This window comes from Carcharodon carcharias, chromosome 7, assembly GCF_017639515.1.
Source record: "Carcharodon carcharias isolate sCarCar2 chromosome 7, sCarCar2.pri, whole genome shotgun sequence".
Lineage (NCBI taxonomy): Eukaryota > Metazoa > Chordata > Chondrichthyes > Lamniformes > Lamnidae > Carcharodon > Carcharodon carcharias.
Window position 1 is genome coordinate 133,637,190 of NC_054473.1, and position 17,798 is coordinate 133,654,987.

The 17,798-nt window shown below is 39.9% G+C and overlaps 1 protein-coding gene across 1 annotated transcript in view; it reads right to left on the reverse strand.

Annotated features, from left to right (window-relative positions):
• The window catches only part of slc6a2 (solute carrier family 6 member 2), a 143,723-nt gene that overhangs the window by 51,214 nt on the left and 74,711 nt on the right, over window positions 1–17,798 (reverse strand). The window contains exon 6 of the mRNA XM_041191297.1: window positions 1,707–1,810. Within this exon, the coding sequence (XP_041047231.1) occupies window positions 1,707–1,810 (104 nt within the window). The remainder of the gene's footprint in view (window positions 1–1,706; window positions 1,811–17,798) is intronic.

Consider the following 17,798-nt stretch of genomic DNA (forward strand, 5'->3'; position numbering starts at 1 on the left):
ACCATGGTTGTGAACACTTTGCTTCAGCTTCAGGCTGTTGCCGGGAAGAGGGATAGAATTGAGACTTGGAAACGGGGTTTGTGGTGAGGACCACAAATGATGGCTTCAGTCATCCCAGTAATTTAGTTGGAAGTAATTTCTGCTCATCTAGCACTGCATGTCAGACAAGCAGCCTGGGAACTTAGAAACAGCAGAAGCACCAAGAGAGGCTGGTGGTGAGGTAGAACTCGGTGTTGTCAGCATACATGTTGAAATGGATGATGATGAGAAACAGGTGGGGATCAAGGGTAGATCCTCGGGGGACACAGGAGTTAATGGTGCAGGATCGGTAGCACTGAGGCAAACCAGATGATGTTTAGGTTACCTGGAACTGCAGTGTTACCGTGATGTAAAAAAGAACTTTTTCATTTCATGTTATAGTATGATGGAATCATGCAAAATATTCATAGCTGCCAGGATAAGTACCATTGTCCTGTATCATCTGTTGGTTTGGATGTGCATTTGACTATAATGTCATTAAGGCAAATTTGGAGATATAGCTCCAGCACACAGCTGATACTACAAGTTGTTGCCAAAAAGCACATTACGGATTACAATTAAATAAAAAGCATGGATTTTCTGAGATGGGCAGCTTCTGAAGCTCTATGTATGTTCATTAAAAGGCATAGAATGAAATGAATGAAAAATATTGGGTGCTTAGAATTTAATTTGCAATTTGTTGAAAAAAGGCCATGAAAAAAGGTCATTGTACACATTACCCTTCAAGCCTAGGTTACAAAGGCATAATAAGTTGGATTTTCCTTTTGCAGCAAGGTAGCCTTTCAACCCGGTGCCCCCATAAATTTAAGTTAGTGTAATGAATGAACTCTCTGCAGCAATTTTTGCACAAGATGATTTTGCAGAGTGTAGCAATGAAATAGAAAGGGAGTACTGATATTCGCCAGGGACATTGTACGCCTCAATCAGCTAACAGTGACAGCCAAAGGTCCTGCGCCAGGCACAATCAGATTGAATTCAACTGTCTGGATCATTTGTAAATCAACAGGGAACAAGTAAATTTTGAACAAAAAAACAAAGCTAAAGTATTTACACATTAAAAGTATTTAAGTTTTTGACCTATGTATGATCCTTTCATTGTTAAGTGAACTAAAATGTCACAAAACAGTCACAATAACAAATACTGTGACCATGCTTTAAGGATTATGAACAAACTCACTTTTGAAGGTGGGGAGGGGATAGTATCTGTTAATATGCACATACATATGAACACATATGAACTGACGCAAATGTGAAGGAGAAACTATACCTGACCTGCTACTGTTGTATTCATATTCAAACACATACACAAACTCTTACCGATATTTCACTTTGTTTTCTTCACAGTTGTAATGATTTATGTGTTTTTATTTTGAGTTTCACAAACTGAATGAGAGAAATTTCACAATTCTTCAAAATGATTAATGTGCACAATTTAACAGTTGAGTATATAAAGTGGAAAAAAAAAACAAACTTTGGACATACCAGCATGTGTCCACAGATTGGTATTCATTCAGTTTTCAAACCTTGGCTGAGCGGCCAGAATGTTATAAATTCAGATTATGCAAGTGAAAAATAAAGAAAGAACCAAAGAGGAAGAAATATACAGTGCACATATCAAGGAGAAACTGGAAACTTTATCCACAGAGCAAGTATTTTGAGAGCCTTACCGATAGCAGTTGTTATCAAACTTGTTATAACTGGCAAATGCAATTATAACTCCAAAACCAGCACCAAGGGAATAGAAGATCTGAGTTGCTGCATCAATCCAGACCTACAGAAACAGGAAAAATATACTCATCATTCAACAAGCACATAAGATAGCCACATACAAAGAAAACTGTACATTCTTTGTTCAGGGATTTCTAAATCTTTTCATATCAACGTTGTTTCAAAAACATTTCCCTAGTTGTCAATGTTCAGATATTTTTATCAGTCCCATTCTGTTTGAGATGACGAGATTACATTGTTGATCAACATTGCCAATTGCTTCATTTCTGTTGAAAGTTTAATTGAATTCTGGTAACGTGTAAAACAATTACTCATATTTAATGTGGTAAAATATGTCAAGGAATAAAAGATGACGCAGTGAGTTGGAAATTTGTCTTTCACATCTGGACCTGCACTTAATTCCACCGCCCCCACCCACCCACGACACACACACACCCACACACACACACCCACACACACACACACACACCCCCACACACACACACCCACACACACATACACCCCCCGCCACCGCCATCCCAACTTCCTTCCATCCCAGTGCGATGATGATAAGGGCCCTATGGGCAAAATTAGTCAGAGATGGTGGAAAGCTGGTTGATTTAGGAAATGAGAAAATGTCATATTGCTACTGTAGAGGGTGCTGTTCTGTCATGGGGCTGAGGCATACTCTTGGCGTATAAGCTTGATTCTGAATCTGGCTGTGGTATATATGATGTCATTTCTTGACATGTAAAGTATGTTATTCCCCCTTACCTTGATGGACACTCAAAAGAAAGATTAAAAAAAAACATCTCAAGGAACTTTCCATAAATTAATTGTCATTTCAGAGCTGTGAGAAAAGAGTTAGGATAGGTGACTGAGAGTGTGCTTGAAGAGGTAGGTTTCAATGAGGCTTTTGAAGAGAGAATGAGAGATAGCAAAATAAAGGGGTTCAAGGGGAAGAGTTCTAGAACATGAGAGAGTTTTCAGATAGATGGAGGATCTAGCACCAAAGGTGAAGTAGACAGAAGGGAGATGCAAAGAGGGCAAATGTTAGGAAAGCAGATGATGCATACAGCATGGTTGAAGTAGTAAGGGGGGCAATGCCATCAAGGCGTTTATGAACAAGGATGAGGATTTGGGAATTTGATACATTTTGATGCATGGAGCCAATGGAGGTTGGTGAGGCAGAAATGATAAGGGAATGGAACTTAATGCAGAATAGGATGCAGAGTTTTAGACAAGTTCGACTTTACATAGTGTGGTGTTAGCTAAATGATTTTGAGTTTGGAGGTGGAGAAAAGTCAGGATGGGGTAAGGGTGGAAGCAGGCAGAATTGTGACATGAAAGTATAATAATTCTCATAATTTTGTGATTTAGTGTAAACGTAGGTTAATAGTGGGATTTAGATAGGTTCTCGGTGCGTGTGGGGGATTTAATTAAATTGGAGACAGCTGGTCTGATTCGTCAAAAGAAGCTAGGTTTGAAATGCTAAATACGTAAACATGGCTGAAGTCTTAGAACGTAAGGTGAGGAGAATTTGCATATTTAGATAAATCAGGGTAGTTTGAATTTTAAAGAGAAGCTAGGCCAAGCTGTGTGTTTATTTTTCCCAAAGGTTACTGACAATATTAGCACCATGAAAAGATCTATATTATGAGAAAAGTAAAGTTTCAAAGACATATGGGGTACTGGAATTTACATTAAAAGGGGAAAACGTGTGTAAAGGAAAATGAGGCTGTGTGTCAGGGAGGCATTGTAAGGAGTGTGAAATGCATCCAGTTTTTGTGCATTAAGCTGCTGTCTATAGAAACCAAAGCTGGGAAAAGTCACTTTTAATTCTACTGTCTAGGGTATTATGTTGACTTGCCTGGATCTGTTTAAAATTTATTTTTTTCACTGCTGCCTTAATGGGGGTGTAACTGGAAGTCAGGTTAATTAGGGGTTCTAGAAGTCATTATTGTAGTAATTTATAGACCTATGTATGTGTTTGAAGTCTTTTCTTTTGTTAATAAATGTTTAATTTAGTTTTCTAAAAAAATCCCTGAAGTCTTGGTGGATTTATTGCTTCTGAATTCCAGGTACGCAGCTCAAAATAGACACAAATTGCAAAACTGTTGTGATAGCGCGACCAAGTTTCTCCTGTGGATTTGATCTGCCTGGCACACATCATCTGCCACGTCATAACAATTGCACAACTAAAATTCAACAGGCATGGCAATGAATAGGATACCAGAATCAAAACTCAGCTCAGGACTAAAACAGAACACCAAGGTTGCACACCACTGAATTCTGTCTGAATGAGCACCAGAGGAGGATACTGACTAATCCATGAGTTGAGGTCTGAGAAACATTCAGAAAAGCTCAAAGTTGGTTTACAGTGGAGGGTGCAGGTGTAGAAATATAACTGGATGTCATCAGCATTGACTGCTCTGGGGAAAATCACAATGAGTGACTGCTTCCCACATAGTGTGGGCTTCTGTTATTTGAGCCTGAATGTAGGGTTCAGGAGTCACTCAGGGAATGCCCATGTTTTCTAGATTATTAGTCCAGGCTTCTGGATTACCAGTCCAGTAACAAAACTACCACATTGCTGTACTCCAAGAGGCTGCATGATTCTCTTTAATGAAGCGATAGAAAGCAAACAACTTCCTTAATGCCAATATTCTATCTGATCAGAGGAAATACTGCAACAGATTGAGGTTACAGACTTGTACTTGTCATCAGTCATATAAGCTCCCTCCCACCACCTTAATATCTAAAACCAAATGCTTCAAGATAGACGTAGAATTTTCATCTGGGTGCCGAGGCACACTTCAGTATGCAAATGGTCACATTTTGAATTTTTTTTGAGAGGGAGAATTGGTTTTCCACTGCATTCCCAACTCCACGCCTTTTTCGTTAGGTATTCCTGATCCACAAAAAAGCCAAGGCCAGGATTCTGCTCTCATCGGTCGGGCGCAGGAGTGGCCGCGAAACCCATCGCCACCCATGATCGGGCCCCCAACTGCGATTTCACACTGGCAGGCCAATTACAGTCCACCCAGAGTGAAACACAGCTTGTAACTGGCCAGGAAGGGCCGAGCAGCACCTTCCTCTAGTGGGTCCCCCCCGCAAGAGTGCCAGATGGCGGAGAGTGTAGCATGCAACCACTACCAGTGACACCTGCTCTGGGGAGTATTGTTGTGCTCCCCCTGAATGGTCCAGGCATCGGAAGTGCATCTTGAGAAGACCTATGAGAAGATCTATGTCCTCTCTACCACTGCCCTTGTGCAGCCATGATTTGTATTGTAACACTTCTTTGCCTCTGTTATTGGGTAACAGAGAGGTGTCATGAGCCACCTCTTCAACTGATAGCCCTTGTCACCCAGCAGCCATCCATCTAGCCGGGCTGGAACGCTGGAGAGCCTCAGCACCTGGGAGTGTCTGAGGATGTAAGTGTCATGGGAGCTGCCAGGGTACCTTGCACAGATTGGCAGAATCTGCATCCTGTGGACACACACTGCCTGCCTGTTTTTAGAGTGGGATCCCTTCCTGTTGACAAAGGCACCCAGCTAACCTGCTGGCAACTTGATGGCCATGTTTGCAGTCGATTGCACCCTGGACATGAGGAAAACCAGAAATCACTGCAAAGCCTCTGGCTCACTCAGCCTGGCTGGCCTCGTCTATACTGTAAAGAATAAAGGTCAGTACCTGCCTGCACAGAGCTTCTGTCACCAGTTTGATGCAACTGTAGACAGCTGATTGAGAGGCTCCACACAGATTCCCCATTAACCCCTGGAAAGAGCCGGAGGCATAGAAATTGAGGGCCACTGTGACCTTCAGAGCCACTGATATGGGGTGTCCACCCACACATTTGAAGCTGATCTCAGGCCCAATCATCTGGCAAATGGAGGTCATGGTCTCCCTTGAGAGGTGGAGCCTCCTTCGGCATTGCACCTCAGACATATTGAGGTAGCTGCATCGCCGCCTGTAAACCCTGGCAGCAGGATAGTATCTTCTGCAGCCCCTTCCACCTTGGACTTCCTGCTGGCCCTGCGCCCCTTGTGCCTGTGCCTCTCCTCTCACAGGTCGCCCCCCCCTGGAAGCTGTATTGTGACACCTGACCACCTCTCCATTCTGCCCCTCTCTTCCCCCTCAGAGGAGGTGCCTCCAGCGGAAACCACAATTGCCATTGTCAGGGTAAGGGAAGTTCTGTCTGATACCTGGAAGGGTCCACACAGTCTGAATCCTGGCAGGCAGCAATGAGTCCAGAAATGAAGCCTGGAAATGCTAAGAATGAAGCTGCCACATACCAGTAAGCAGCCAGCTGCATACTATCTCCAAAACTCCTCGCTATTCACATTGGCAATGCTGCTGAGCTTTTTTATCCTACACTTGGATGAGGTTTGTGAGAATGTTGGCTGGCAGCCTGTCCATTTTGCCCATGCGATGTGCAGAAAAATTGCATGGGCAAGGAAAGATCAGTCAATTGGATTGCTAATGGCCTTAAGTGGCCCGTTAATTAATGGTGGGCGCCGCTCCGGCACCCGCCGTGCGAAATATTGCACGAGTGCGCGATGATGTCAGGATGCTCACCTGATGTTATCATGCACTATTTTACTCCCAATCTGGTCGGGCGCATGCCCACCCATGGGACAAAAAGTACTGCCTCAAGTGTGCAAAACGGCCACCCAACCCGCTGAGGTTGGTATTGAGATATTGTTTTGTAGTGCATGTAGTTTAACATGCTGTTTGAATATGCAAGTTAACATGAGATATAGTAGTTGGAGCAGTATTGAGCAGCAGAACAGCTCTCCTGGAATCCTGCTATTCTTCAAGAAAAAAGCTCTTCATTTAGCTTACCAGTCATTGTCATAGTGGTTGGTATGTTTGTGTTAAGGACTAATAACACAACAGTCTGGTTTCCTGTTTTAAATGAGGGACGAAAATTATATTTCCTCCCTCACACTTTTTTCACCTGGTAGTGCAGGCTTTTGAAAGCCCATTAAAACAAGTCAGGCTTCAGAGTTTGTGAATAAAAAGCCTGCTGAGGAGTCAGGGACATTCTGAAAGGTAAGTGTAAAATGTTTTCACACCATCAAATGTCACTATTAGGTGTTGCATTGTAATGTAGATGTGCTTTAATGCAGTGATTCATCATAGGGTTCTATTCTACAAAGATAAGTTGATCTTTATATTGACCAGAATTGTGTAATTGTTCACATGCATTACAGTTTTTTTCCCATTGGAGAAAGTACCATAAAGCAGTGAAAAAATGTTACAAAATGTCCTATCAGCTTGTGCTGTGATTTTAATGGAGTTAGAGCTCTGGCTGATTAAAAAAGCACTGCTTTGACAGTTAAAATAATCTAACCACCCGCTCCTGTCCATTGATTGAGGGCACTCTGTTTTGAAATTGAAATGAGCACTTCTGTTCTTTTGCTGTGGCTATTATGAATGCTTGACTGAATTTCAAGCACTAATTAATTTCAGCACAGTAGGTGTTGCTTCATTCATTTGAGAATGGGTAACTGTTTTAAGCGGTTGTAATAACAGATTACCCCTTAAATTGGTTTCTAGTTTGTTGATAGGATTACTATAAGGCATTTCGTATGACAGAATGCGATTTTTCACAAAATCAATGGTGTGTTTGATGGAGGCCTTTATTAGATGGTGAAAGGTTTATTTTTTCCTCAAAGAACGCAAAATATTTTCTATTGATATTGCATGGAATCTGAGGACTGTACATAGTGAATACAGTGTGAGTGGCTACGAAAGATACATGGCTCGGCACCGTGGAGTGAGGGGAGTGAGGAGTGTTAGGAAACATGCTGCTGATGCAGAGAACCGAGGCAAGCCTTCATAGCAGCCCACCTCAGCACCAGTACTTATCCTGCACTGGTTCGCTGCTCACAAAACTGCAGTGCAAACTCAAACCCTACAAGGAAAGAGATAAATCCCAGGCAAAGTAGCATATCAGTCAAGTATAGTACATGAGCCATGAAGTGGTCTGACTCACGAAACGCTCTCCCAAGAGGAAAATCCAGTCCTAGATTTTTGCTATAAATATTCATAGTAGTTGAGGACATGGACCTATCTTTTAACTTGATTAATGAGACAGATAGATTACATTACAAGTTCTGTGCACATGGTGAACAGGTTATATATTAGGGGCTATGCAAAGCTTTTAGCTGAAGTAGCCAAGCAAGTGTTTAAATTGAAATCATTGTGTATGAAAGGCCAGATAACACCCTATTGCCTTCAAGTTTAGTGAAACAAATAGGCTGATTTATGTTTAAAATCCTTTGTGCCATGGATTACTGAACCTCTGAAGAACATTACCTTTACAGGCGGAGAGCATCAAAGATCTATGTTACAAAGACCAGATGCTCAGGAGCTATTCCATAACAAGTTGTTGTCTTATTCACTCTTCTCTTTCATCAAAGTATTACTATTATGGCCGGAGCCTTTCAGTCATGATATTCCCAAAATGAGGCAATTTTCAATGTGCGGTCAAGAAACAAACCATCAAAGACAATCACAGCCAACTTGGTCAACTTCTGCAGAACAACCTCCTGGCCATCAAACATTGACCATTATTGTCTAGCACATCGCTTATCATTAAGCGGTTAGTGCCTTTTCCTCAATTCATGGTAAGAATTGTACTGCAGGACACAACTTCAGCGAACAGTTGAGCCAATGCCAAAGTTCACAAAGTCAAACTGAGTGAAAAAGTTAACAGATCCAACAATAACAGACAACAATCGATAACAGAATTACTCTGGCAGAGGCAATCATTACACTGGTGCAACATTGGTTATGGACCAAGTACAGCAGTCTGCCTAATTAATTTCTCCACCTATCATATATGTGAAAATGTATTGGTCAAGAGGTTCTTTTGGATTGTGTTGATTTCCCCAGTGCAAATCAAGGAAGTTTAAATACAATTTACCACAAGCATAAATTGTGTTTCACAATCTTTAACATTGATTTAAAAACATGGTTCTGGATACCAGCCACATCCACAAAACTGATCATACCCCCAGAACAAATTAATGAACAAAAAAAACAGCTTTTCATTTATATAGCACCTTTCTTTATCACCTGATATCCCAAAACGCTTTACAGCCAATGAAATACTTCACGAAGCGTAATTACTGTTACAATGTAGGAAACATGACAGCCAATATGTGCACAGCAAGTTCCCAGAAACAGAAATGTGATAATGACCAGGTAATTTGTTTCTTGTGATGTTGATTGAGGGTATAAAAATTCACCAGGACACCAGGGATAATGTCCTGCTCTTCTTTGGAATAGTGTTATGAGATCTTTTGCATCCACCTGAGAGGGCAGACCTTTTAAAATCTCACCCAAAAGTACAGCATTCCCTTGGAGTGTCAGCTTTGATTTTTGTGCTCAAGTCTTGGAGTGAGACTCAAATCAACAACTTTCTGACTCAGAAGCAAGAATGCTACCAACTGAGCCAACAGTTAGACTGACTGAATGGTGAGTATTTGACATCTGTACCATATTTGAGGATATGGTTCTTCAGATTAAGTTTGTTTTTTTTAGGCACTAATCAGCACATTTTAAAAGACATTTAACTTATGAAGAATCTGACTAAAGTACACCAGTGAATTGGGTAAATGGATTAGTATAGTTTTTTAAAGTCACCTTTGGTGATTTAAAATCAGGTCACTCAGTTTGTGAACAAGAGCCAGCATGGACAAGAAGGGCTGAATGGCATTCTGTGCTGTAACAATTCTATCATTCTAAACGACTCTTAATAAAAATATTTTTTGTGATTAACCATTTTAACTGTATCAATAAAACTGCACTAGGTTACTATTCTTAATCACATCAATGAATAACTTTTAATACAAGGGGGAAAAGAAACAATTGTGTTTCCCAATAGTGCTGGCTGACATTGCAGATTCAATGAGCCAAGCGGTCTCATTTTGTGCTGTGCTAAATATTGAGAAGACCAAAACCATTACCTTTAGTCCTTGCCACAATATTTTTCTTTTATCACGATTTCCACCTTTTTGCCTAGCAACTGGCTGAAGCTGAGCTAAATATTGTGTACCTTTCATCTGTTTGATCCGAAGACAAGCTTTCAACTACATATCCACTCCACCACCAAGACTGCCTACTTCCACACCTTTAACATTGCCCAACTCTGACCCTCCCTCAGCGCATTTGCATGAAACACTCATCCATGCTTTTGTGACCTCTCTGCTTGACTAAACGAATGCTCTCCTAACCGTTCTCCCATTTTTCATCCTACACGAATTTGTGCTCATCCAAAGCTGCTGCCCATATCTCAACTCACTCCTGCATTTGCAGTTTTACACTGGCTTACAATCCCACAATGCTTCAATTTTAAAATCCTCATCCTTGTTTTCAAATCTCTCCGTGTCCTCATCCCATCTTTGTAACATCCCACATCCCTACAAGGCTTTGAGATCTCTGTGCTCCTTCGATTCTGGTCTCTTGAGCATCCCATTTTAATTGCTCCCCTATATGTTGGCTATGCCTTCGGTTGCCTTGGTCCTCAGTTCTGGAATTCCCTCCCCAAACTCCTCTGCCTTTCTACCTCTCATTCCTCCTTTGAGATGCTCCTTAAAAACTTCCTCTTTTATCTTTGTTTTTCTGGCTTGATCCCCCCTTCGCGGTTTGGTCTCAAATCCTTTTCTCAATACCGCTCCTGTTATGCTTTTTGGGATGCTTGGCTGCATTAGTTAAGCTATATAAATGTAAGTTGCTGCTGTTTTGTACTATTCAATAATCTTACGTCATTATGCAAATTAATTTGAGCTAAAACTTGAACGTTAACTTCACTTTGGAAGAACAATGCAACAACAAATGCCAACTGCGCCAGAATACAAACATTTCCCCAATTGCATTCATTCAGCCTTCCCCAGCACAGGCTGCATCAGAACATAGTGGCCCCACACCTAGCAGGTACTGGAAAAGGCTGGGTCTAATCTCAATTTACACCCACTTTTTATATTTCATTGCAGTAAGTTACATGCAACACCAGCCTTAGAAGGGAAGGAATGTCACAGTATCCTCCGCTGCATAGTGCTCCAAAAATATCACGTCTTGCAGTGCCTTCAGCCAAATGTGCACTGCACTATGCCATTCTACAATGTAGCTCAGTCAATGCTGGCTGTCTCCTTCCCTTGTCTTGCTAATCAATGGAAGTACAATTTAATACCAACTTGTGCAGCTCTGTATAATTGACTTTCTGGCAGGTTAGAAAGTTTCAATCCATGTGGGACCACTGAATTCTGCAAAAAAGATATGGTGCATTTTCCTGACATTCATGCAACACATTCTCTAGCTAAGTGGAGAAAAATATGGAGATTCCAGTTTAATGATGTCATCTTATTGCCCCTAAATACTCTGACATGTGCAGCATTGTGACTAATGCCATCAACTCAAAATCATAAAAGGCTATGAAGTTAGGCAAATCATGTGATGTACGGAGTACTAAACTTTGGCTTTCATAATACATGTGGGAATAGGACTAGACCACTCAGCCTACTGAACCCCTTCCATCATTCAGTTAGATCATGGCTGATCTGTCTCTTAGCTCTATTTACTCATCTTGGTCCCAGATCCCTTTATACCCTTAGTTAACAAAAATCTATCAGTCTCTTTTTTGAAGTTTTCAATTTATCTAGCCTCAACAGCTTTTATGGAGACTGTTCCAGATTTCCATGACCTTTGTTCAAAGAAATACTTCTGACATCACCCCCTGAGCAGCCCAGCTTTCATTTTAAGCCTATGCCTCACATATCAATATAACCCATAGGCAACACAAGACTTATTGAGGTATGTGAGTCTTATCGAGCCCACAGCAACAAAAAGCAAAGGATGGACAGAAAGTGTATGAAAACTATTTTTAAGGTTACTTTCTTGCTAATTAGCTACAATTTCTAATGCAGAAGGACAACCACAGCTGCATCACCAAACTGCATGCAGTGTGTAGACTACGAACCAACCTAGCCACTTAAAACGCTGCTGTCCCTTCAACAAGAATTAATGTTAGCATAAATATTGCAGTTACATTAATGCTCACTGACTTTCAGCATAGAAAGTGCCACCAGGTACATCGCATTTGCACATATTGCTCTGTTTTTGTATATCATCCTTAGTAAGTGAGGTGAATGCTCAGGTGTTCAAAAAACTTTACTAAAATATTGACAATTTGCAAGAATGTGCCTTAGATCATTGACAGCACACAGAAACAAAGGAAGTTCATCCAGATTCAACTAGTGAAAACCATTCACTTGGGCTTGAGCGTCTAAGTGCCCACTAGGATATCAGTCCAGATCTTACATTAAGAATAATGGTGAACCTATCGGTGTTTACTTTTATTATGGAGTAAATGGGACAGCAGTTTCCACCATCCACACAAGCACTTTCGAATGAGGAAGTATGGAAGTTGCTGCCTGATTTGCTCTGCTCCTCTGAAAGCTGTGCTACACTAGTATTGAAATGCATGTAAGGGTGTGCAGTTGTTCTACTTATAAATTAGTTACCTGCTAAAATGTCAGAAAAATATAATGTTGGTCCATTTGAGTGCAAATGGATTTTCAACAACGTGGTAAGCCATTATTGCCACAATACAACTTCTCTGGCCCTGAAAATTTAATTTTAGAAGTGTCAAGTCTCAATGTTTTGGAATGTAATTATTGTTGGAGGCTTTTTGAAAGGTGAATTTTTCTTTTAAACTTAATCTGCCTTTCTCTTGTATTTTTCTCTCTCTCTCACAACATGTCATCTTCTTTTCCTCTTTTTAATTTTCTGTACATGATCTCACAAATTAAAATTCTAATTCTAATACTTCCAGGTTTACACTCTGCATGTCGGCGAGGATTCATCAATCTGATTGGTTGAAAAGCCATGCCATTGTTATCCCTGCTGTCATATGCCACAGATCCACTGTAGAGAGTGCTGCACAGGAAATGCTCTTGCATAATTGTAAATTGCAACTCAAAAGCCCATGGAAAGTCTGTAAGGCTATAAGTTTAATGAATGGCGAACACTGTTCATTCACTTCTGATCACAAATATCTGGGTTATTATAGTGAATATTATCAAAGTTATTGAAAGACTAACAACACAAAAGTGGGACTTTGTTCTTCAGCATTTTTGTCCAAGCTGTTTTTTTCTTTCACTTTATATAAATTATTAAATTAATGGAAGTCATTATGCTTTGATTTATATTAACTAGAAAAATGTTAAACTTGCATAAAATCTTGTTTAGACCATATCATGAACAGTTTTAGTCTCCTTATTATAAAAATATAGAAGCACTGGAGAAGGTGCAAAAACATTTACTAAAATGCTATAAGAACCGAGAGATTACAATTATTGGAAAAGATTGAACAGGTTGGGGATTTTCCCTCTTGAAAAAAGACTGAGGATTACCCAATAGATGTCTTCAGGATTATGAAAGGATTTGATTGAGTGAATGAAGAGAAGATTTTTCCAAAAGGAAATTGAATGGGCACTTGAAGGAGATAAACTATATGAATACAGCAGAGGAACGGGGCTGACTGGACTGTTCCATGAAGAGCCAGCAATGGACTGAATGGCCTCCTTTTGAGCTGTAAATCACTCTATGATTTACGGGCAAAATGAGAACTAGAGGCCATAAATATACAATCGTCACTAATAAACCTAATAGAGAATTAAGGAGAAACATATTTGCCCAGGGACTGGTTAAAATGTGGAACTTGCCACCTCAGAAAGTTAAGATAAATAGCACTGACGCATTCAAGGGCAAGTTAGATAAATGCATAGAGAGAAAGGAATAGAAGGATTGGGTAATGGGGTTAGATGAAGAAGGGTGGAAGGAGATTTGACTGCAGTATTAACACTGATATGGACCTGTTTGGCTAAATGGCGTGGTTCTGTGTTACAAGTACTTTGAAATCTGGACTGGAGCTATATCACTGTTCTTTCACTGTCACTGGGTCAATATCCTGACACTCCCTTCCTAACAGCACTGTGGCTGTAGCTGCATCACATGGACTGCAGCGGTTCAAGAAGGCAGCTCACTACCACCTTCTCAAGGGCAATTAGGGATGGTCAATAAATGCTGGCCTAGCCAGCAATGCCCGCATCCCATGAAAGAATAATTAAAAAGTTAAAGCTTAATTCCTATTTGAAAAATAGACCTCTTGAAATAGCTTTATTTGGTATGGCAAATGAACATCCAAATAAACACCCCCTCCTCCCAAATAAATCCTGCCTGTGCCACTGACCACACTCAACCAAGTGGCAACAATGTATTGTTCAATTGCACAACAGAACGCAGGGCACAAGTCACAAAGTAATAACAGCATCGATCGCTGTATTGTCCAGTGCCAGAATTATTAGAAGAATGAATCCTCACCATGAATAAATATTCATGGAGAATGTGGCATAATCTCAAAACACAATCAAAAATACATTGGAACTAGTACTAACTCCGCTAATAAATCAGCCCTGGGGAGAACGCTGATCAGTTTTACACCAAAAGGTAAGAAGGCACAAGCTCCTCCATGGTAAATTCTCTCTTCTATTTCTGAAGTGAATGTCATAGAGTTATGTTTTATTATGCTGAATTTTGTTATTTGAAGCTGAATAATCTCAAACCACTATTACTTGGTAGTAAATTAAAATGCTCTAAGTGTACAAGATCATAATTGGATTGTTATGCAGATTTCAGAGTTCATTAAGACCTGACACATATAATGATTCTAATTAAAAATTAGCATTTCAAATAAAATCTATGTGTGGCACAATCAGAATTGTACATTAATGATGTATAGTTTGTAGACATTCCCACAAATGAGATCTGTGTTATTGTAGAGTGGAAACTCATTTACATTGAAATGAATCCTGTTTCCATTGGTGTAAATTTGTTATCTCTTACTGAAATATGCTGGGGATAATTTTTTCCAGCTGTTTCTTACTAAAATGATCTTTTCAAGAGATTACCTGAAGGCAGATTCTGTCATTCCCCTTTTCATGGTCTAGTTATAGACAGGGTGCTTTATAAAACTGTTGACAGTAAAATTGATAGAATGGGTACAAAAGCCACCCCTGTCTTCACAATGGTTCTCTGCTTAAAGAGCTGCTTCCAGTGTAGAATCCTTACATTTAACAGAAAGCTTAAAATATAAGTCCAACATAAAAACAGAAATTGTTGGAAATATGCAGTAATTTCACTAAAAGCGAACGAGTGGATAATTTTATTGATGGTACCTTTCCTAAGATTCAGCTCATTAAAGGTTTCACCTAAACTGTAGGCTTTCAGATCCTGAATGGCCTAATGTGCACTTTATGTTTATTTAAGGTTTAAACGTGTACTTGCTGATGATTCTAATGAGCATTAAGAGGACCAGAATGTAAGGTCATCTTCCTGTAATGGAATTCTGTGCAAGCCAGCAAACTTTCTCACTTGGTACAGCTCAATTTAAATATCTTGTTCCCTTTCTGAACAGCAGGAACTGGTTTCTAAATGTAAACTGTGTACAGAACAAGGTGTTCCAATATTTTATTAATGCAGAGATGTCTTAGTGAGCCATTTGTAAGATGAGTTCTATGCTGGATGGAAAAACTATCCTTTTTTCTTATGACTTTAGTTAAATAGATATTGCTCTGCCTGAAAACAATTAAGGAATCTGCTTTAGGGACATTTGGAACACTGGCAAAGCTGAACCAGCCCCATTCTTGGAAGTGCCAGCAAATAATTTATTTTCTTAACTACATACTCACAGTTATGAAAATTTCATGAAACATCAAATGACAATGCAACTAAAGTCATGTGTGTAACTATTAATAGGATGGGCAATGAAATATAACAGTAACATCCCAAATCTGAAGCAGGTAATCTTTCAGTTTCTGTTCATCTTCCACAAATTTTCCTATCAAAACATATAGGGCCAGGATTTGCTGACCTAATAACGGCAAAGTTAATAGTGCTCACATTTATTATGGTAAATGGGACAGCAATGCCAGGCGAGGAGCAGGTACACAGTGAAATGGAAGTATCCAAGTTGCTTCAGCTTTGTGAAAACAGTATCTTGCCCTTAGCTTCCACAGTTTGTTTAAGAACTTGCTGTATTTGTCTATTAATTGCCCATTAAACTGGTCATAGACAGTACGTCCTGTCTTACAAATGCAAGCACCAATTTAATGACATGGTAATTGCTAATTGCTGCCAATCTACCTCGTTGGCACTGAAAATTAACTATTACAAGTGTGGACTCTCAGGGCTGGATTTGCTTGGTAGACTCAGGAATTGCAAGTCAGATTTGAGGACAGTACCTTCCAAAGCAGGCCTGAGGTAAGAACCGAGGTGGGTAGATGTCAAGGCCAGCAGGTTAGAAGGCTCGCCTTTATTCACTGGGACATCGACCTAGTTCTATGGTTGACTGTTAGGTTCCCTAGCCCTCATCCCTCATACCCCCCACCAATGCCCCCTTCATACCACCGATACTCTTCCATAGCCCCCATGCCCCCTCCATACCCAACATACATTCTCCATATCCCCCTCCATATCATCTCACCCAGTATCATGAGCCCTGTATTAACACTGGGAAGTCTTTGAAATGCTCATGAAATATGGAAATAATTATCCATTCAAACTCCACTTGAAAAAACCTCTCCCGGGAGCTCAAACACACTACTATTCAAACACCCCTTGAAGAAAGTTCACGCTTATTAAGTGCTCAGAAATCTGTCAAAACAAACAGTCATTCAAAAACCTTTCCAAAACACCTCAATCCTATTAACTGCTCATAAAACTATGAAAGAAAGCTCACAGTCCCTTTTACAGCTGTGTCAACAAATCCTGGTGAGCTAAATCCCTTTGTGGTGTTTGGAACTCAGCCAAGCATTTAGAATGGGATTCCATTACACAACTATATAAACAAATCCTCCAGAGTTCAATACAATAGTACCTTTAAAGTTGCCTAAACAAATGTCATCTGTTCACTTTTTCAAAGGATGAACAGATGGATTTCCAGCGAAAGAAGTCAGGCATTTGTTCAGTTTTTTCAAAGGCTCGGCAGATGGCTAGACTTTAAATCAATGTAAAAATTAAAGTACAGGGTGCATATGACACATTAATATCTTTCCTTAATACAGTTGAATGCAGAAGAGCATTTTATCCACTAGAGAAAGTACTCTAATGCAGCTGGACACTTACACAATACTGGTCAATTTAATGGTCACTTACCTTCCAAGGACAGAGCCCTATGATCACTGTATTAAAAATATACTTAACTTTCATAAGTGTCTAATACTGGTCATTAACAGTAGCTACATTAAAAACCAGCTGAAATGCAACATGAAAGGATAAAGAAAGAAACAATGTCAAACCAGCCCAACAAAACAAAAAAAAAAGAAAAAACACACAGAACAAGATGAAGGCTACGATATGATCTAAAGCTGATAAACTCGATGTTGAGCCAAAAGGCTGCACAGTGCCAGGTTGAGAGATAAGGCGCTGTTCCTTGAGCTTGCATTAAGCTTCACTGGAACATTGTAACAGTAGAAAGAGAGAGAGAGAGAGGGACAAAGAGAGAGAGAAAGAGAGAAGGCCAGATAGAGAGACAGAGAGAGAGAGGCGGACAGAGAAAAAAGTGAGGGAGGGAATTAGAATTTACTTTTGCATGCCTCTATTTGTAAAACCCAAAATTCAGTAGGCTTTTTGATGTCTTCATCTACCTGCACTCACATTTTCAGTTAATTATGTACTTAAACCCATAGGTCTCTCCCTTCACATACACATCCTTCAGCATACTATAATTGAGTGTATATTGTCATTCCTTGTTTTTCTTCCCAAATTATATCCTCTTACTTTTCTCCATTAAATTGCATCTTTTATTTGTGTGCACATTCTGTCTATGTCTTCCTTAAGTCTTCTTCAGTCATCCTTGTGATTTTCAAAACTTCCTACTATTATATCACCAGCAAGTTTTGAAATGATATTCCTATAAGCAAGTCCAAATTGTCTTTATATATTGAGACTGAAAGCAGCTTATAACCATTACCCTCGAGCGT